This window comes from Mandrillus leucophaeus, unplaced genomic scaffold (assembly GCF_000951045.1).
Source record: "Mandrillus leucophaeus isolate KB7577 unplaced genomic scaffold, Mleu.le_1.0 Scaffold130, whole genome shotgun sequence".
Taxonomy (NCBI): domain Eukaryota; kingdom Metazoa; phylum Chordata; class Mammalia; order Primates; family Cercopithecidae; genus Mandrillus; species Mandrillus leucophaeus.
In genome coordinates, this window is record NW_012101255.1 from 1,918,458 (window position 1) to 1,941,107 (window position 22,650).

Genomic DNA, 22,650 nt, shown 5'->3' on the forward strand with positions numbered 1-22,650 from the left:
TTTTTTTTTTGGCAGGGACTTGAAAACCGATTAGAAAGAGATTTATTCTCCCTTCCAGTGAATGATTACAACCTTTAAAAAATGTTTCTGAAGAAGGTTTAATAAAATGAAAAAACATATTATATATGAAATGATAAAATGTGTTACAAAATTAAGTTTGATCACATGTACACATATACATATAAATGTACGTACACCTATACATATACACACAATAGATGAAAAAGGCTGGAAAGGAATACAACAAAATGTTAAGGATTGTATAAGTGGTGAGATTGAGTAACTTTTTTCCTTTTTACTGCTTAATTGCAGTTTCCAAATGTTTTATGCACAGGTATTACTGTTATAATCAGTCTCTTGAAAGTTATTCTCCAAAAGAATTAATGTATATAAAGGAAACTAAATTCTATATATTTTAGTTGTCACAATATCTTTCTTATGGTTTCCAGTTTCCCTTTTAATGAATGCCTGAGTAATAGGGATTGCTGGTTTTCATTAAGAAGTGAGAAGCCGTGAAGAAATTTTCACAACAGTAAATATCCCACTTGAATATAAAGTGCAGTGTGAGGCCAGCAGCATATGCTATGGTTTTGTAAAGAGTGCATTTGACCACAAAGGGTAGGAATGGAATCGCCGCTTATGACCCTCAAGGAAGGTCTCCCAGATTTCCAGAGTGACTGTGTGGTGGTCCTGGGACTTTGCTCCACCACTCTTTATAACTCTGAGGTGTGATGTTTTTTCAGGATGAAGGTAAAAGGCAGAGGAATCACCTGCTTGCTGGTCTCCTTTGCTGTGATCTGCATGGTCGCCACCCCTGGGGTCAGGGCCTGTCCTCGCCGCTGTGCCTGTTATATGCCTACGGAGGTACACTGCACATTTCGGTACCTGACCTCCATCCCAGACAGCATCCCACCCAATGTGGAACGCATCAATTTAGGGTGTGTGAGGCCCTGGGTTTCCTCTTCTCAAAGAGGGATCAGTCACAGTGGTGACTTGTCCCTCAAACATCTATGACTTTGGGAGATGAATCACAATTGTTTTAACAATATTTCTTTTCTGAAATGAGCTCATGAGAATTTTGTTTGTTGGGGGCAATAAGAAAACTTTTCTTGGTAAACTTTTCTTAGGAGAAAGTTCTTCTAGAATTTGAAGTCCCTCTTGGTAGGTTGGGAGACTCATGATGGTAAAAAGCTTCATTCTGGCTACATTTTTGCTGGAAAATGGTATATTCTGTTAACTATTGGGGTTATGATATATCATAAGAGATGGCAGGGTAACTGGAAGTGTCTGCCTATATAATATACACACACACACACACACACACACATATATATATATATATATACATATACATATATCCTTTTTAAAGGCCCTTTGGTTTCTTTCCATACAAACTTATTTAAAATGGATGCCTAATTAAATTTGCAAAAATATGACTGTATTTTAAATGTTCATGAAAAAATGTGTGTGTCTGAAAACACATGTTGGACTTAACATCGTTTATTTGACACTAGTGAGCATGTACTATGCACTGGGGATACAGTGGTAAGATATATTATTCACTTCTAGGAGGTGTGTTGATCGTTAAAAAGAGAAGATAAATATATAGTCGGTACAATTAATAAAAACTGTAACAGAACATACAAAGTGTCTTAGAGACAGTCACTATTATTAAGAGCTAACATTGTTTGTGCTCAGTAGGTGCTGGCATTGGGTTAAGCACTGCATCCATTTAATCCTCATAACCCCTTTGGAGTGGGTTCTATTATTAACATTTTATAGATGAGGAAACTGAGGCACAGAAAGGCTGCTGATTTTTACCCAGGGTTGCACAGCTACTCAGTTGAGCCTGAGCTCATAAATCATACCCAAACCAGAAGCCCAAGCCTGGGCTCCAGAGCCCAGGCTTCTTAACCACTGCTGACAAATTCCACCTGGGAGAGTGAGGGGATAGTGTCATGAAAGAACGGGCTGGATATTAAGTGTTCACAAATGGAAAAGGGTGAGGTCAAGGGCGTTCCAACCTGAGGGAACAGCATATATATAACAGTTGGAAAATGAGAAGAAATGTGACAAGTTCCTAGAATGTGAGGGGGGCGATTGTAACTGAAATGGCAAGAACTGGGTGAAGAGTCGATCTTCTGTGGCATCTGGTGAATTTCAGTATTTCAAGCATTCGATTGTCTCAATGGAGCACAGTTATAAAGAGCGGTATTGGGTTTTTTTGTGTTTATTTTGGTTATGACGTTTGAACTTTAGTTGACAGACTTAGCTTATGCCTAGAATGTCATTTTTTATTTCAGATACAACAGCTTGATTAGATTGATGGAAACAGATTTTTCTGGCCTGACCAAATTGGAGTTGCTCATGCTTCACAGCAATGGCATTCACACAATCCCTGACAAGACCTTCTCAGATTTGCAGGCCTTGCAGGTGAGACCAATGGAGAGAGGGGGCAGGTTAAAGAGGTAAGGTGGGACCTGTGAGATAGACCTTCCAAGGCTGCCTATCTCTACACAATACAAAAATCAACATTCTGCAAATTAGAAGCAGATGTCAATGGAGAATGTTAACTGATTTTTAATTGTGCAACTGTGTGTGGAAGTTAGAATAATAAGAAAATTCTGAGGCAAGTTTTCAAATACCTCAAGAAAAAAAATGTCAATACTCAGAGATGATAAACCTTCAAAATTTAATCCTAAAAGGATACTTCTAGTCATGTTTATCTGGGAATTGAATGTGGTTCCTAAAAATAATGACTATCTTAGACAGATTATTAGCTTTATATAAATCAATGTGCTGTTTTCAGTTTCATTTTATTTACTTATTCATGTTCTACCTTGTTCAAACAATTTTTTAAAGTTACAAGGACTCCCAAGAATGCATAAAATCGTGCAAGAATGATCACAAAAGTAAGTGAGAAAGTATAAAGCTAAGATAAGCCTAGAGATAAGAATAAAGGGAGCATGAGGAAATACATACATAGAGACCTTTATGTCTGCTATAAGTAGGACTTGAAGCTTTTGAGACGCTAACAATACATGTCATCTATTGAAATTAAAACTGTTCAGGAAAAGCACAGCCATGTATGATTTTAAGTCAGAAAGAAATGTCTTACAAAACTCCGTATAAAATACAGTGTCATAAAATAAAGTCAATAATATCCTTGTAAAAGATAAAGTACCTGTGTTCATAGAGCCTTTTAACATATACCAGAGCTATGTAAAGGAGGTCATAACCATGGTGGAGAGCTACAGAGTATAATGTAGCTATGTGATTCTGCTGATTTGGTTAATCAGGCTCTATATGGAATGCATGTCTTCGGAGGAATAGATGAATTGCATGTCCTTTATTGAATTCTCTACATATATTTATTCTCTCGACCAAATTTTCAGTGGATATTGAGAAACATTGAGTTGGAGATTGAACTCCCAAGTTACATTTGGGGCAAAGCTCTTCTATGTTACTAACTTATTTTTCCTTTTCTTATTAGGGGTCTTGGCATTCTAGAAAAGCATTTTCGACAGACATGACAGTTCACGCCAAGTCAGGAAAATATGATGAGAAATTGTGTTTCCTAGCATTTCTTTTTTCTTTATGGGAGAAAGAGTATGTTCAACTTGTAATTGGAAAGAGAATTGGAAAATACCTGAGCACTATTGAAATATTCAAAATTATTGTAATTGCAACTCAAAATTAGTCATATTACTCATAACCAAAAAGTAGAAGACACCTCTTAATGTCCATCAACCAGTGATAGATAAAGTGTTGTGCATGTATATAGTAGAATACTCTTCAGCAAAGAAAGGAATGAAGGGCTGACACATGCTATGAGAAGGATGGGTCTTGAAAATATTTTGCTAAGCGAAAGAATCCAGACACAATGCCACAGAGTGTATGATTCCAATTATATAAAATGTTTAGAATAGGCAAATCCATGGAAACAAAGCAAATTAGTGGTTGTGAAGGGCTAAAAGGATGGGAAAAATGACAGCTAGTGGGTATCAGTTTTTATTTTGTGGTACAATACAAAGTTTATTAGAAACTTTAGGCCAGGAGCAGTGGCTCACCCCTGTAATCCCAGCACTTTAGGAGGCCGGGGTGGGGGGGTGGATCACCTGAGGCTGAGAGTTCAAGACCAGCCTGACCAACATGGAGAAACCCCGTCTCTACTAAATAATACAAAAAATAGCCAGGCATGGTGGCACATGCCTGTAATCCCAGCTACTCGGGAGGCTGAGGCAGGAGAATCGCTTGAACCTGGGAGACGGAGGTTGTAGTGAGCCGAGATCACTCCATTGCACTCCAGCCTGGGGAACAAGAGTAAAACTCCATCTCAAAAAACTTTATTTAGAAGTTTCTGACAGTGGATATGTTTGCACAACTCTATGAATATACTAAAAACCAATAAACTGTACACTTTTTAAAATTAGTTTTTGAGACAGAATCTTGCTCTGTCACCCAGGCTAGAGTGCAGTGGTGCAATCTCAGCTCACTACAACCTCCGCCTTCCAAGTGCAAATGATTCTCACACCTCAGCCTCCTGAGTAGCTGGGAGTACATGTGTGTGCCACCATGCCCAGCTAATTTTCTGTGTGTATATGCGTTTTTAGTAGAGACGGGGTTTCGCCATGTTGGCTAGGCTGGTCTCGAACTCTGGCCTCAAGTGATCTGCCCACCTCAGCCTCCATGTGGTGGGAGCCACCATGCCCAGCCAGCTGTACACTTTAAAAGGTGGATTTTATGGCATGTGAACTGTAGCTCAATAAATTAAAATCAATAGTCTCTCATGAAAAATTTATGTTTAGGAAATCTTAAATTTACTTGAAATACTAAGATTAAAAAAAAGTTATAAAATTTTCAACCATGGAAAAAAGTAGAATAATATAATGAACCCTAATGGACCAGTACGCACCTGCAACACTTACGGTCTCATAGCAGATGTCTCACCTGCACCCCTTCCCACTACTCTCCACTCCATTCAATTATTTTGAAACAAATCCAAATTTTCATAATATTCATCTGTAAGTACTTCAATATATATCTCAAAACTAAGAAATCTTTTTAAAATAACCACAATATCATTTATATATCTTAAATTTTAACAATCATTCATGACTGGGCATGATGGCTCATACCTCTAATCCCAGCACTTTGGGAGGCCAAGGTGGACGGATCACCTGAGATCGGGAGTTTGAGACTAGCCTGGCCAAAATGGTGAAACCCCGTCTCTACTAAAACTATAAAAAGTAGCCAGGAGTGGTGGTGGGTACTTGTAATCCCAGCTACTCAGGAGGCTGAGGCAGGAGAATCGCTTGAACCCGGGAGGCGGAGGTTACAGTGAGCAGTGATCACACCACTGCACTCCAGCCTGGGCGACAGAGCAAGACTCTGTCTCCAAAAAAAAAAAAAAAAATTATATATCTATGTATAAATAATTATATGTATAATATATAATTATGTGTATATATATAATTCCTTAATATCAATAGGCAAACGTTCATGAGTGTTCTAATTTCTCTGATATTGTCATATTTAATTTGCAACTAATTTGAATTGGGATCCTAAGAAGGTATACAAATTGCATTGAATTAATTTCAACATAAGTTTTGTTATTGATAGGACTTTTCCCTCATGTGAAAATTCCTTTGACAACATAAATATGTTCTTTTTTTCAATTCATAGGTCTTAAAAATGAGCTATAACAAAGTCCGAAAACTTCAGAAAGATACTTTTTATGGCCTCAGGAGCTTGACGCGATTGCACATGGACCACAACAATATCGAGTTTATAAACCCAGAGGTTTTTTATGGGCTCAACTTTCTCCGCCTGGTGCACTTGGAAGGAAATCAGCTCACTAAGCTCCATCCAGATACGTTTGTCTCTTTGAGCTACCTGCAGATATTTAAAATCTCTTTCATTAAGTACCTATACTTGTCTGATAACTTCCTGACCTCCCTCCCTCAAGAGATGGTCTCCTATATGCCTGCCCTAGAAAGCATTTACCTGCATGGGAACCCATGGACCTGTGATTGCCATGTAAAGTGGTTGTCTGACTGGATACAGGAGAAGCCAGGTATCTATACTAGTTTTTTTTTTTTTTTTTGTCCCAATTAAATGGAGGAAATCTGCTTGGAGGTGTTATATTAGGAAGTGGAGAGGCCAGGGTAATTTAGGAGAGAAAATAACATCTCAGAAATAATTCAAGAATAATGAATTATTTACACATCACCTATGGCTGTGTTTTGGCTACTGTGGCAGTCAAGTAGTGTCAGAGAACTGTTTCACAAAGCCCAAAAGTCCTTGCTATCTGGCTCTTTATAAAAATGTTGCTGATCCCTGGCTTAGAGAATAAATCTCATGCTCCTTAGGCTACGAGCCAGGTCTTCCTAGTGTGGTGCTGGCCTATCCTCAGCCTCCTTTCCCTCCTCTCCAACCCTCAGCCCCGCCTATCCCAGGCACACAGGCACTTTTTGCTCTTAACAACTCTGGACAACTTCCTGCCACACTACAAGCTGTTTTACCCCCTCACAGCTGCTGCTGCCCCTGCCTGGAGCCCTTCCTTTCCTTTTCTGCTTGGTGGTTCTCAGCCAGCCAGCGCACGGCTTGGCCCTTCTGAGAAGTCTGGTTGCTTCTCCACCCACCCCATCTGCATCAGAATAACCATTTCACCACTTGAGTTGTTTGCCTATACTTCCATTCTTGAATGGATAACATTTGGTTATAATTGCTACTATTAGAAGTCTTTTGCTTTTCCGGTATCTAATTTATCTTTACCTGGGGTCTTAGTATGTCCCAAACTTACATATATGTATAGAAACACATCATATATACATTCATACATACGTCATATGTACATATACATATGCACACACATGTAATCACACACTGCATACTGACGGTCAACAACAGATGGCATGTATGATGATCCTTCCATAAGACTTATAATGGAGGTGAAATAAAACTATTGCCTAGTAACATTGTAGCCATCATAAAGAGGTAGTGCAACATGTTACCTTTTCTAAGTTTAGATACATAAATAATTAAAATTGTATTACAATTGCTGACAGTATTCAGTAGAGTAATATGCTGTATGAGTCTGTAGTCTAGGAGCAGTAGGTTTTACCATATTGCCTAGGTGTGTAGTAGTCTATACTATCTAGGTTTGTGTAAGGACACACTCCATAATGTTTGCACAACAAAATTGCCTAATGATGCATTTTTCAGAATGTGTCCCTGTTGTTAATCAACTCATAACTCTATATATGTAAAATAATGAAACCCATACGGGTTAACATCTTTCAGTCTTAATAAGCAAGTGTTCTCCTTTTGACTGAGATGACTTAATGATAATTTTTACGAGACCCATGGGTCAATCATATCAACCTCTTATGCTTTGAAAATTTTTCATCGATTCCAAGAGATTCAATAGTTGTTCATGCCTTCAGTTGCCTCACTTGGCATGTGGTCGGCAATTCTTTTGCACCAATCTCAGTAGTTAAATGTAACACTCCTTTATCTACGTGTGGGTATCTTCTATTCTTTGATTCCGCAAAGCTGTTGATGCAGCATTTCTATAAAATGAATTTGTGGCTGTTTCTCTAATGAGCATTTATTTCATGGATATGAAATTTATGTCTTGCTGCTCTGTTTCTGTTCTTTTCTACATACTTGACAACCTGTTTTAATGCTAAATCATAGTGTTATCTTAATTAAAACATTTTAAAGGCAAATTTAATATATGTTATAGCACCAATACATGTAATACAATGGAAAGCAATATAAATATCTATGACAATCTTTATAGGTGTAAAGCTGTGATAGCTATATTGATTGCCAATTTGTTAGCTGTTACTGTAAAACATCTTCAGTTGTAAGGCACATCTCAATTTATAAGTTGAAATGTGAAAAAACAAACAAAAAAACATGGTCATAGAATTAGGCACTTTTTCTGGCCTGCCTATCTGCTTTTCTTCCTTCTGCTGATCTTTCCTGAACATCCATTGGCCAGGGCTGGGGACATACAGATGAACAAGAATGAAGTTTATAGTTTCATAGGAAGACAGATAAGTAAACAAGTCACTCTAACAGTGAATAATGAAAAAGTAGGATAGGAGAAGTAAAAGGTACCAGGAGACTATAAAACAGGAAGCTTACCCAGAATAAGTGCTGTTCAGACTGCATTCTGAAGGATGACTGGTAAGGACTTGGGTCATGATGAAAGACATCAAGTGTACGTACATGGAAGGAACAGCATATGCCAGAGCCAGTTGGGCTTGGCAGGGTTGAGGAATGGAAAGGATTTCCATGGGGCTGGAACCGAGTGTGATGGAGGGAATGGAGGTGATGTGGTCAGGTTTGCATTTGAGGCAAAATACGTGATGTCCAAGGCCTGCTAACTGGCTCAGTGCAAGCAATAATAAGCATGGTATGAGCATATTCCATGATGAGGTTTCATTAAGCCAGAAGTCTGCCATGTTGTCTTAGCCCAGAGTACTGATAAGTAGGTAAAGGGATACAGCTTGTTGGCAAGTGGGTGATTGGGAGGCAACTCTTTTTTTTTTTTCAGACAGAGTTTTGCTCTTGTTGCCCAGGCTGGAGTGCAGGCACGATCTTGGCTCACCACAACCTCTGCCTCCCAGGTTAAGCGATTCTCCTGCCTCAGCCTCCTGAGTAGCTGGGATTACAGACATGTGCCACCATGCCTGGCTAATTTTGTATTTTTAGTAGAGATGGGGTTTCTCCATGTTGGTCAGGCTAGTCTCAAACTCCCGACCTCAGGTGATCCGCCCGCCTCAGCCTCCCAAAGTGCTAGGGTTAGAGGCGTGAGCTATTACGCCCAGCCGGGAGGCAACTCTTATGATTGTTCAAAGGTTTTCCAACTTGCCAGCCTCCTCCTCTGCATAGGTTTAGACTATAAAATTTGCTGAAGAATGCTGACTGGCCAGGCATCTGTGATATTACCTGTCACACTGTAGTGCACACAGAAGAGTTTGGTGTCTTTGGTCAGAGTGACTTTCTTAAGCCTTTGAGAGGACATGTGCACACAGACCCTATCTAGCCACTCTGACAAATTAGATCTTCTAAGAAGTGCAATGCTTTTGTTAAGTGCTGTCTCCAGTGCATCATATAAGAGCTACTACATGGAAGAGCATGGATGTCTCAGGCTGTATTTTGTGTAAGGGAAAAGTCTAGTCTATACCTCTTACCAAGTATTCAAGTGACCAGTCATTTTAAATAGGCTTACCACAGCAGAGCTTTTAAATAGTATGTGATATCCAAATATTTGACAGATGAGGCACCTGTGACTTAGAAATGCTGGTCGTTATAATGCTGGTCCTAGTACTGTAAGACTTGCAACCTCTGACTTTGCCAGAATGTCAGACATTTAATGGGCCTCTCCACTACCTTGGCACAATGTTCTTCCCTCCCCCTTAAACTTGAACCTCCTCCAGTGCATCTACCTCATCCAAGGGGACCATCAACCATCCAGTTTCCAAAGTCATAAAACAGAGTCTTCCTTGACCCTTCCTTTTAGTTACTGTCCATATTCAGTCAATCCTCACCTCCTATTGATTGGTTCTACCTGCTTCATTGTCTCCTGCGTCCATCTGCTTCTCTTAATTCCTATTGCTACTAAGTTAGACCAGGTCAAGGTACCCTATAATTGAGTCAATATTCTTTTGGATAATGGAAGTAAACTTGGGTTTTTAAATGATATCCAAGGAATTATAAATGATCCTTTAACAAACAGCTTTTATTTTAAAGAACAATGAGGTCCTGTGGCCATCTTAAAATGTTAAAATGAAGAAATAGAACTAAACTGTTATTAATAAAAACTGACAAACATGAGCATATCATTTTGTTTCCCTAGATAAAAAGATGATACATTCAACTAATATTTACTGAGTACCAAATATGTATCAGGCATTTGCTGAACATGGGAAATACAGCAGTGAATAAGACAGACAAAATCCTGTGTCTAGGCATATTATGTTGTAGCAGGGTATACAGACAATAGTTTTTAAAAAATCAATTCAGAAGGAAAAATCAGAAAACTTTCTATTGAACACTAAAATTTCCAAATTGTTTCAGCTTCTAGCAAAAGCTATTTCTTCAAAATGTTTATGTCAATTCATAAAGAGGTCACAGCTGATAACTCAATTGTGATTTTTTTCCAGATGTAATAAAATGCAAAAAAGATAGAAGTCCTTCTAGTCTTCAGCAATGTCCACTTTGCATGAACCCTAGGGCTTCTAAAGGCAAGCCCTTAGCTATGGTCTCAGCTGCAGCTTTCCAGTGTGCCAAGCCAACCATTGACTCATCCCTGAAATCAAAGAGCCTGACTATTCTGGAAGACAGTGGTTCTGCTTTCATCTCTCCCCAAGGTTTCCTGGCACCCTTTGGCTCCCTCACTTTGAATATGACAGACCAGTCTGGAAATGAAGCTAACATGGTCTGCAGTATTCAAAAGCCCTCAAGGATATCACCCACTGCATTCACTGAAGAAAATGACTACATCGTGCTAAATACTTCATTTTCAACATTTTTGGTATGCAACCTAGATTACGGTCACATTCAGCCAGTGTGGCAAGTTCTGGCTTTGTACAGTGATTCTCCTCTGATACTAGAAAGGAGCCACTTGCTTAGTGAAACACCACAGCTCTATTACAAATATAAGCAGGTGGCTCCTAAGCCTGAAGACATTTTTACCAACATAGAGGTGGATCTCAGAGCAGATCCCTCTTGGTTAATGCAAGACCAAATTTCCTTGCAGCTGAACAGAACTGCCACCACACTCAGTACATTACAGATCCAGTACTCCAGTGATGCTCAAATCACTTTGCCAAGAGCAGAGATGAGGCCAGTGAAACACAAATGGACTATGATTTCAAGGGATAACAATACTAAGCTGGAACATACTGTCTTGGTAGGTGGAACCATTGGCCTGGACTGCCCAGGCCAAGGAGACCCCACCCCACACTTGGAGTGGCTTCTAGCTGATGGAAGTAAAGTGAGAGCCCCTTATGTCAGTGAGGATGGACGGATACTAATAGACAAAAGTGGAAAATTGGAACTCCAGATGGCTGATAGTTTTGACACAGGCATATATCACTGTATAAGCAGCAATTATGATGATGTAGATATTCTCACCTATAGGATAACTGTGGTAGAACCTTCTGTTGAAGCCTATCAGGAAAATGGGATTCATCACACAGTTTTCGCTGGTGAAACTCTTGATCTTCCATGCCGTTCTACTGGTATCCCAGATGCCTCTATTAGCTGGGTTCTTCCAGGAAACATTGTGCTCTATCAGTCTTCAAGAGACAAGAAAGTTCTTAACAATGGCACATTAAGAATATTACAGGCCACCCCAGAAGACCAAGGTTATTATCGCTGTGTGGCAGCCAACCCATCAGGGGTTGATTTTTTGATTTTCCATGTTTCAGTCAAGATGAAAGGACAAAGGCCCTTGGAGCATGATGGAGAAACAGAGGGATCTGGATTTGATGAGTCCAATCCTATTGCTCATCTTAAGGAGCCACCAGGTGCACCACTCCATACATCTGCTCCGATGGAGGCTGAGGTTGGAAAACACGCCTCAAGCACAAGTAAGAGGCAAAACTATCGGGAATTAATACTCCAGCAACGTGGAGATTCAACACATCGACGTTTTAGGGAGAATAGGAGGCATTTCCCTCCCTCTGCTAGGAGAATTGACCCACAACACTGGGCAGCACTGTTGGAGAAAGCTAAAAAGAATGCTGTGCCAGAGAAGCGAGAAAATACCACAGTGAGCCCACCCCCAATGGTCACCCAACTCCCAAACATACCTGGTGAAGAAGACGATTCCTCAGGCATGCTTACTCTACATGAGAAATCTATGGTCCTGACCACTAAAACTTCGAACCTTCCAGCAAGGACAGTGACTGCTGACTCCAGAACAATATCTGATAGTCCTATGACAAACATAACTTCTGGCACAGAATTCTCTCCTGTTGTGAGTTCACAAATACTACCACCTGAAGAACCCATAGATTTCAGACTATCTACTACTATTAAAACTATAGCCATGTCAAAGAATATAAACCCAACCATATCAGGCCAAATGCAAGGCACAACCAATCAACATTCATCCACTGTCTTTCCATTACTACCTGGAGCAACTGAATTTCAGGACTCTGACCAGATGGGAAGAGGAAGGGAGCATTTCCAAAAAGCACCCCCAATAACAGCGAGGACTATGATCAAAGATGTCAATGTCAAAATGCTTAATAGCACCACCAACAAAGTATTATTAGAGTCAGTAAATACCACAAATAGTCAACAGACATCTGTAAGAGAAGTCAGTGAGCCCAAGCACAATCACTTCTATTCTCACACTACTCAAATACTTAGCACCTCCACGTTCCCTTTAGATCCACACACAACTGCTCATTCTCAGTTTCCGATCCCTAGAAATAGTACAGTTAACATCCCGCTGTTCAGACGCTTTGGGAGGTGGAGGAAAATTGGTGGAAGGGGGCGGATTATCAGCCCATATAGAACTCCAGTTCTCCGACGGCATAGATACAGCATTTTCAGGTCAACAACCAGCGGTTCTTCTGAGAAAAGCACTACTGCATTCTCAGCCACAGTGTTCAATGTGACATGCCTGTCCTGTCTTCCTGGGGAGAGGCTCGCCACTGCCACAGCAGCATTGTCTTTTCCAAGTGCTGCTCCCATCACCTTCCCCAAAGCTAACATTACCAGAGACCCAACAGAAGAGTCTACAACTCTAGTCCAGAATCCACTATTACTACTTGAGAACAAACCCAATGTAGATAGTGAGAAAACAACACCAACAATAAAATATTTCAGTACTGAAATTTCCCAAGTGACTCCAACTGGTGCAGTCATGATGTATGCTCCAACATCCATACCCATGGAAAAAACTCACAAAGTAAATGCCAGCTACCCACGTGTGTCTAGCACCAATGAAGCTAAAAGAGATTTAGTGATTACATCGTCACTTTCAGATGCTATCACCAAGCCACCCATGACTATTATAGCCACTACAAGGTTTTCAAGAAGGAAAATTCCCTGGCATCAGAACTTTGTAAATAACCATAACCCAAAAGGCAGATTAAGGTATCAACATAAAGTTAGTTTACAAAAAAGCACAGCTGTGATACTTCCTAAAACATCTCCTGCTTTACCCAGAGGCAAAGTCTCCCCCTTCTACCTCACCACACTTTCAGCAAGTGTGATGCAAATTCCATCCAATACCTTGACTACAACTCACCACACTACCACCAAAACACACAATTCTGGAAGTCTTCCAACAATGAAGGAGCTTCCCTTCCCACCCCTTAACTCTATGCTCCCTAATATAAGCAAAGACTCAAGTACAATAAACATCATACCAACGCAAATAGCAATACCAGCAACAACTCCTACCTTCCCTGCATCTGTCATCACTTATGAAACCCAAACAGAGAGATCCAGAGCACAAACAGTACAAAGAGAAGAGGAACCTCAAAAGAACAGGACTGACCCATACAGCTCTCCCGACCAGAGTTCTGGCTTCACTACATCCACTGCTATGACGCCTCCTGTTCTAACCACAACTGAAATTTCAGTCAAGCCCAGTGTCTCTGCATTTACTCATTCCCCACCAGAAAACACAACTGGAATTTCAAGCACAATCAGTTTTCATTCAAGAACTCTTAATCTGACAGATGTGATTGAAGAACTAGCCCAAGCGAGTATTCAGACTTTGAAGAGCACAATTGCTTCTGAAACAACATTGTCCAGCAAATCACACCAGAGTACCACAACTAGGAAAGCGGTCATTAGACACTCAACCATGCCACCATTCCTGAGCAGCAGTGCTACTCTAATGCCAGTTCCCATCTCCCCTCCCTTTACTCAGAGAGTGGTTACTGACAACATGGAAACTCCCATTTCTGGGCTTATGACAAATGCAGTGGTCAAGCTGCACGAACCCTCAAGGCACAATGCTAAATCACAGCAATTAGTAGCAGAGGTTGAAACATCTCCCAAGGCTCACCCAAATGCCAAGTTCACAGTTGGAACCACTCACTTCATCTACTCTAATCTGTTACATTCTACTCCCATGCCAGCACTAATAGTTAAATCACAGAATTCTAAATTAACTCCATCTCCCTGGGCAGAAAACCAGTTTTGGCACAAACTATACTCAGAAATTGCTGAAAAAGTCGAAAAGCCAGAAGTAAGCATGTTGACCACTGCAGGCCTGCCAGAGGTCACCACTCTTGCTTCAGATTGGGATGGACAGAAGAGTGACTTTGATAAGAAACTAGTTCAAGAAGCAACAACTTCCAAACTCCTTCCCTTTGACTCTTTGTCTAGGAATATATTGGAAAAGCCCAGAATAGTTGGAGGAAAAGCTGCAAGTTTTACTATTCCAGCTGACTCAGATGCCTTTCTTCCCTGTGAAGCTGTTGGAAATCCCCTGCCCACCATTCGTTGGACCAGAGTCCCATCAGGTATTTAAAACTTTTTCTTTACACTCAGTTTTTGTTAGAAAACAAGAAGAAGATTGTTATGTTTGGGGATTATACATCCAAAGAATCAATATCAGTTTCAAATTTTTCTAAGACACAGAAACTATAAATATCCTCATTTGACACTGGCATATTTTCACTCATCAAAAGGGCTTAAAATATGTTAATTAAGATCATTTTTTAGAATGCCTCAAAAGCTGATTCAAAGTAATATGATTTGAAAAAGAGAGAATCGTTATTGTGTTGAACCATCTGACTTTAAAATTATGTGAATAAAAAAATCCAGGCTGTGCACGGTGGCTCATGCCTGTAATCCCAGCACTTCGGGGAGGCCGAGGCAGGTAGATTACCTGAGGTCAGGAGTTCAGGATCAGCCTGGCCAACATGGTAAAACCCCATCTCTACTAAAAAAAAAATACAAAAATTAGCCAGGTGTGGTGGTGGGTGCTTGTAGTCCCAGCTACTCGGAAGGCTGAGACAGGAGAATTGCTTGAACCTGGGAGGCAGAGTTTGCAGTGAGCCAAGATCGCACCATTGCACTCCAGCCTGGGCGATAAGAGTGAAACTCCATCTCAATAAGATAAAATAAAATCCAGGAATAATTTTAGCAATCTTAAGACTAGATGTCCTAATTTTTATTTTTTATTTTTTTGGTCTGTCACCCAGGATGGAGTGCAGTGGTACAATCATGTCTCCAGGGGCTCAAGTGATCCTCCTATCTGAGCCTCCTGAGTAACTGGGACAACAAATGCACACCAACGCACCTAGCTAATATTTTATTTTTTATGTTTGTAGAGACAGGGTCACATTATGTTTCTAGGGCTAGTCTTGACCTCCTGGGCTCAAATGATCCTCCCACCTCAGCCTCCCAAAGCGTTGGGATTATACAAGTGAGCCACAGGGCTGGGCTTTCATTTTAATTTAAATGTATTCTTAGTAGCCCCCAAAAATATAGCTTTATGTTTTCTATCTAAACTTTGATGACCTATAGCAATAATTTTCTTTTTTCTTCTCAGGACTTGATTTATCTAAGAGGAAACAGAATAGCAGGGTGGAGGTTCTCCCCAATGGTACCCTGTCCATCCAGAGGGTGGAAATTCAGGACCGTGGACAGTACTTGTGTTCTGCATCCAATCTGTTTGGCACAGACCACCTACGTGTCACCTTGTCTGTGGTTTCCTATCCTCCCAGGATCCTGGAGAGACGTACCAAGGAGATCACAGTTCATTCTGGAAGCACTGTGGAACTGAAGTGCAGAGCAGAAGGTAGGCCAAACCCTACAGTTACCTGGATTCTTGCAAACCAAACAGTGGTCTCAGAATCATCCCAGGGAAGTAGACAGGCCGTGGTGACAGTTGATGGAACACTGGTCATCCACAATCTCAGTATTTATGACCGTGGCTTTTACAAATGTGTGGCCAGCAACCCAGCTGGCCAGGATTCACTGCTGGTTAAAATACAAGTCATTGCAGCACCACCTGTTATCCTAGAGCAAAAGAGGCAAGTCATTGTAGGCAGTTGGGGTGAAAGTTTAAAACTGCCTTGTACTGCAAAAGGAACTCCTCAGCCCAGCATTTACTGGGTCCTCTCTGATGGCACTGAAGTTAAACCATTACAGTTTACCAGTTCCAAGTTGTTCTTATTTTCAAATGGGACTTTGTATATAAGAAACCTAGCCTCCTCAGACAGGGGCACTTATGAATGCATTGCTACCAGTACCACTGGTTCGGAGCGAAGAGTAGTAATGCTTACAATGGAAGAGCAAGTGACCAGCCCCAGGATAGAAGTTGCATCTCAGAAAAGGACTGAAGTGAATTTTGGGGACAAATTACTACTGAACTGCTCAGCTACTGGGGAGCCCAAACCCCAAATAATGTGGAGGTTACCATCCAAGGCTGTGGTCGACCAGCAGCATAGGTAAGTCTATACCTTTGGGTTGGAATTATCTGCTTTAACTATTTATCTGTACAGCTTCTGAAATGGAAAAAGTGGCAGTGAGGCTAGCAGCAGTTTCAGAGTGCACATAGACTTTGGACATAAAGGAAACTCTCGAAAAAACCTAATCTTTTGAGATCATTTGAATATGAAAACCATTCTTTTCACATGCTTAACTCAAAGCATCAACTTCTTGGGGTTTTTATATTTTAGGCAGAATAAAAAATCTCATTTATCTCCATACTAGGTACAGTTTTAAAATAGTAACTGTAGGCCAGGGATGGTGGCTCATGCCTGTAATCCTAGCACTTTGGGAGGCTGAGACAGGTGGATCACCTGACATCAGGAGTTCAGGACCAGCTTGGCCAACATGGTGAAACCCTATCTCTACTAAAAGTACAAAAAAAAAAAAAATTAGCTGGGCATGGCAGCAGGTGCCTGTAATCCCAGCTGCTTGGGAGGTTGAAGTGGGAGAATTGCTTGAACCTGGGAGGTGGAGGTTACAGTGAACCGAGATTGCACACTGCACTCCAGCCTGGGCACCAGGGTGAGACTCTGTCTCAAAAAAAAAAAAAAATAGTAATTGTATAAATATAGTCATACTCTCTCTATATACGAAACAGAGAAGGGGATTTTTGTGATGCAGTCGAGATTCTGGAGAGAGACACTCCATTATTTTACTCGTCAGAGTCCCCTATTCGACATTTTAAACTTCATTATAATCAGTACTTAATTTTTTCTTTCCTAAAATTACGAAGCACTTTGTGAAAGTCACAATATTAAGACCTCCACTAAGTGAAATGTATTCAGGCCCCCACACTTTGATGTGATGAGACATATATATACAAATACACACTTTCTCTGGTCTGTTATAAGCATATGAATATTCTTTTTTGTTTGTTTGTTTGTTTTGTGAGATGGAGTCTTGCACTGTCGCCCAGGCTGAAGTGCAATGGCATTATCTCTGCTCACTGCAAGTTCCACCTCCCAGGTTCACGCCATTCTCCTGTCTCAGCCTCCTGTGTAGCTGGGACTATAGGCACCCGCCACCACACCTGGCTAATTTTTTGTATTTTAGTAGAGATGGAGTTTCACCATGTTAGCCAGGATGGTCTTGATCTCCTGACCTCATGATCTGCCCGTCTCAGCCTCCCACAGTGCTGGGATTATAGGCATGAGCCACCATGCCCAGCCTCAATATTCATTTTATAGCTGGCTTTCTATATAAATTAAATTCTATCTTCAAAAATCAATAATTATAGCTTATGAGGTTTCTTTTTTTTTTTTTTGCAAGTGGCATGACTTTATACAATAGTTTTTCCATTACATGACAAAAAAAATGATGAGAATTTCCATCTTATACATCTGTTTATTCATTAATAGAAAATATCCATGCAAGAAAAATTACACATAGTAAATGTGAATTTGTACTCATGCTTAGGAGTTGAAGATTTTTTTCTAATGACATGAGTTGATACTGAATACAGCTAATAAATTTAACCTGTGAGCTTTAGTTCAAAAGTAAATGTTAATTTTCAAGTTTTTCAAATGTCGTCAAAAATCACCTAAATTGAAATTTTTTAGATTTATAATTTTTAAATGCTGAGTTATGAAATGTGAGTTTTGTGCTTTGGAGAGGCCGAAGAAGCCTCTGCATTAATCTTTATTAACAATTCTGTCTTTTACTCTGAAAAACCTTCTATTTTCAGAAGTAAATTCTCCCTCTCAAAAATACGAGCTTATAAAAAGAAGCGTCAATAGTTCTGTCTCTTCTATGTCACAGTCTTCAGTTGCATTAGATCTTGGGTGCAGGGGATATCACTCTAAGCCAGTGTTTCTCCAAGAGAAGACTCCCTACTACCAGGATTAGCATTGTCTGGGAATTTGTTGAATCAGGAGCTCAGATTTTGTTTTAATAAGCAATCTGTTCTTAAAAGCCCTCCAGGTGATTTTGTTGCTAAAATTTGACGCTTGTTTTCAAACTTAATTGTTTATAAGTTGGCCGGGAAGTTTGTTAAGGAGTGGGTTTCTGTATCCCTGGTGAGACCTATTGAAGCAAAATTCAGGAAACCAAAGCCAGGAAATATGCATCTTAAACTTGGCCTCATGTAATTATGATGTAAAGCCTCATGTAAAGCTTAAACTTGGCCTTAACTTGTTAACATCTTAAACTTAACATCTTAAACTTGGCCTCATGTAAAGCTGATGAGGGATCTTCATTGAGAACGAAGTTAGAACAGTGGTTCTTTGCTGCACATGGAAACCTTTAATCTGGAAAATTTTAAGAATCCTGATGCCTAAGCCATGCTCCACACATAATAAGTCAAATTCTGGAGGTTAGACCCAGACATCAGTATTATTTTAAACTTCACAAGTGATTTTAATGTTGAGCCAAGTTTAAGAACCAATACTTTTAGAAAGCATTAAGAAAGAATGCCAGTATAGCATGGTGGAAAGCACAAGGCTTGAGAACCAGCCCTGTGACCTAAGGCAAATTACTAAATCTCTCTAAATACCGATTTTTCAGCTGTATAGTGAGGGAATTACTTCAAGATTAAACCACCAGTGCAAAGCACCTGGCAGTTTCCCTTCCTCTTAAGTGTATTCGTGTTGATTTTACCTTGGTTTATATGCCAGAGAAGTTCCTTCCATACTTGAAAAAAAAAAAAAAAAAAACACTGTTTCTAAAATTTTACTATAATACTTCCCATACTTACCTTTGCTGGAGAATAACAATGACGATGGCTGGGCGTGGTGGTTCACGCCTGTCATTCCAGCACTTTGGGAGACCAAGGCGGGAGGATCACTTGAACCCAGAAGTTGGAGACCTGCTTTGGCAACACAGTGAGACTCTGTCTCTACAAAAAATAAAAAAATTAGGAGGGCATAGTGAGATGTGTCTGTAATCCCAGCTACTCAGAGGTTGAGGTTGGTGGATTGCTTGAACCTGGGAGGTCGAGGCTGCAGTGAGCCATGATCTCACCACTGCACTCTAGCCTGGGGCTCCAGAGTGAGACCCCGTCTCAAAAAATATAAATAGGTAAATAGAAAATGAGAGAGAGAAAATTGACTTGAGACTGTTTGACTTGGTTAGCACTTACGCTATGAAAGCAGTTTTTACTTTTCTCTCCAGTTTTATCTACCTGCTTAGCCCATGTTGCCCAAAAATAAGAAAGACATTTTCTCCTGTAGGTATCCCTGATAGCACTTTTAGCACCTATTCAGTCTCCATTGATCTTTCTGAAAAACTAGATTTAGTTTTACTAGGAAAGATCTGCCACCTGGTGGTTAAATTTGGTAATGGTAGGCTGTGCCGCCACTGTACATCTGAAGAATGATATTCCACACAGCTCAACCTAGTGCAAAAACCAGTCACTCTACAGCTGCCCATAGAGGGCAGATGCTGGAACAACCTTCTAAGGAACCCTGCGTTGGTATTCTCTTTATAACAAAGTAAAATTTATTTTTTTTTCTAAAACAGTTTCATTTTTGTCACCCAGACTAGAAAGCGATTCTCATGCCTCAGCCTCGCAAGTAGCTAGGATTACAGGCATGTACCACCATGATCAGCTAATTTTTTGTATTTTTAACAGTGATGGGGTTTCGCCACATTAGCCAGACTAGTCTCAAACTCCTGCCCTCAAGTAATCTGCCCACATTGGCCTCCCAAAGTGCTGGGATTACAGGCAAGAGTCACTGTGCCCAGCCAAAGTAGAATATATTTTCTAACCAAATTATTCAATAATTGTTTTGTTACTAATAACTTTTTAGAAAGTATCATCTGCCATCTTTTCTGAGGAACTGAGTTTGCTTTTTCCTTACCTATATATATATTATAAAATGACTATGTTTGTGGATCCAATTAGTTTACTTGATATGTGAAATGGTCAAGGAAGTTGTGGTGTCTAGAAATCCCATATTTCTAGCACGTCCCTCATCATTAAGATTTTAAAAAAAAAATTACTGTGTAACAGAGATTCATTTGAATTCCATCTGAGAAATACTACTTATTTGCACTAAACTATACCTGTCCAATTAGATAATTTCATCTTTCAGCAAATGACTTAGAAGACAATAAACTGGTGGTAATTCTAATTTTTATTGCAACAATTTAAAGCTAATTACACAAAAACAGGTAACTATGAGGTGATGGATATGCTAGTTAATCGTGGTCATTTCACAATGTATATATGTGTGTGTACACACACATATATATATATATAAAATACCATGTTCTACACTTCAAAGATACGCAATTTTCATTGGTCATGCTTCAATAAAGCTGGGGCAGAGGGAGACAATTCTGAGTAAAACAGTTTCCCTCATTGCTAACAGCTGTACACTCAAATGAATCTCTTTTCTCCTTAGAATGGGCAGCCGGATCCACGTCTACCCAAATGGATCCCTGTTTATTGGATCAGTAACAGAAAAAGACAGTGGTGTCTACTTGTGTGTGGCAAGAAACAAAATGGGGGATGATCTGATACTGATGCATGTCAGCCTAAGACTGAAACCTGCCAAAATTGACCACAAGCAGTATTTTAGAAAGCAAGTGCTCCATGGGAAAGATTTCCAAGTAGATTGCAAAGCTTCCGGCTCCCCGATGCCAGAGATATCTTGGAGTTTGCCCGATGGAACCATGATCAACAATGCAATGCAAGCCGATGACAGTGGCCACAGGACCAGGAGATATACCCTTTTCAACAATGGAACTTTATACTTCAACAAAGTTGGGGTAGCAGAGGAAGGAGATTATACTTGCTATGCCCAGAACACCCTAGGGAAGGATGAAATGAAGGTCCACTTAACAGTTATAACGGCTGCTCCCCGGATAAGGCAGGGTAACAAAACCAACAAGAGAATCAAAGCTGGAGACACAGCTGTCCTTGACTGTGAGGTCATTGGCGATCCCAAACCAAAAATATTTTGGTTGCTGCCTTCCAACGACATGATTTCCTTCTCCATTGATAGGTACACATTTCATGTCAATGGGTCTTTGACCATCAACAAAGTGAAACTGCTCGATTCTGGAGAGTACGTATGTGTAGCCCGAAATCCCAGTGGGGATGACACCAAAATGTACAAACTGGATGTTGTCTCTAAACCTCCATTAATCAATGGACTGTATACAAACAGAACTGTTATTAAAGCCACAGCCGTGAGACATTCCAAAAAACACTTTGACTGCAGAGCTGAAGGGACACCATCTCCTGAAGTCATGTGGATCATGCCAGACAGTATTTTCCTCACAGCCCCATACTATGGAAGCAGAATCACAGTCCATAAAAATGGAACCTTGGAAATTAGGAATGTGAGGCTTTCAGATTCAGCCGATTTTATCTGTGTGGCCCGAAATGAAGGTGGAGAGAGCGTGTTGGTGGTACAGTTAGAAGTACTGGAAATGCTGAGAAGACCGACATTCAGAAATCCATTTAATGAAAAAATAGTTGCCCAACTGGGAAAGTCCACAGCATTGAATTGCTCTGTTGATGGTAACCCACCACCTGAAATAATCTGGATTTTACCAGATGGCACACGATTTTCCAATGGACCACAAAGCTATCAGTATCTGATAGCAAGCAATGGTTCTTTCATCATTTATAAAACAACTCGGGAGGATGCAGGAAAATATCGCTGTGCAGCTAGGAATAAAGTTGGCTATATTGAGAAATTAGTCATATTAGAAATTGGCCAGAAGCCAGTTATTCTTACATATGCACCAGGGACAGTAAAAGGCATCAGTGGAGAGTCTCTATCACTGCATTGTGTGTCTGATGGAATCCCTAAGCCAAATATCAAATGGACTATGCCAAGTGGTTATGTAGTAGACAGGCCTCAAATTAATGGGAAATACATATTGCATGACAATGGCACATTAGTCATCAAAGAAGCAACAGCTTATGACAGAGGCAACTATATCTGTAAGGCTCAAAATAGTGTTGGTCATACACTGATTACTGTTCCAGTAATGATTGTAGCCCACCCTCCCCGAATTACAAATCGTCCACCCAGAAGTATTGTCACCAGGACAGGGGCAGCCTTTCAGCTCCACTGTGTGGCCCTGGGAGTTCCCAAGCCAGAAATCACGTGGGAGATGCCTGACCACTCCCTTCTCTCAACAGCAAGTAAAGAGAGGACACGTGGAAGCGAGCAGCTTCACTTACACGGTACCCTAGTCATTCAG

At 40.3% G+C, this 22,650-nt stretch overlaps 1 protein-coding gene across 2 annotated transcripts in view; it reads left to right on the top strand.

Moving 5' to 3' along the window:
- The first annotated feature begins 744 nt into the window (after positions 1-744).
- IGSF10 (immunoglobulin superfamily, member 10) overlaps positions 745-22,650 on the top strand; it is a 34,796-nt gene continuing 12,890 nt past the window's right edge. Inside the window, exons 1-6 of one of the 2 annotated variants that reach the window (XM_011972755.1) lie at positions 745-938; positions 2,304-2,433; positions 5,686-6,076; positions 10,182-14,513; positions 15,548-16,448; positions 20,835-22,591. In XM_011972755.1, the coding sequence (XP_011828145.1) occupies positions 745-938; positions 2,304-2,433; positions 5,686-6,076; positions 10,182-14,513; positions 15,548-16,448; positions 20,835-22,591 (7,705 nt within the window). Of the gene's footprint in view, positions 939-2,303; positions 2,434-5,685; positions 6,077-10,181; positions 14,514-15,547; positions 16,449-18,752; positions 18,957-20,834; positions 22,592-22,650 lie in introns of those variants that run through there. The other variant, XM_011972756.1, reaches the window with a different exon arrangement.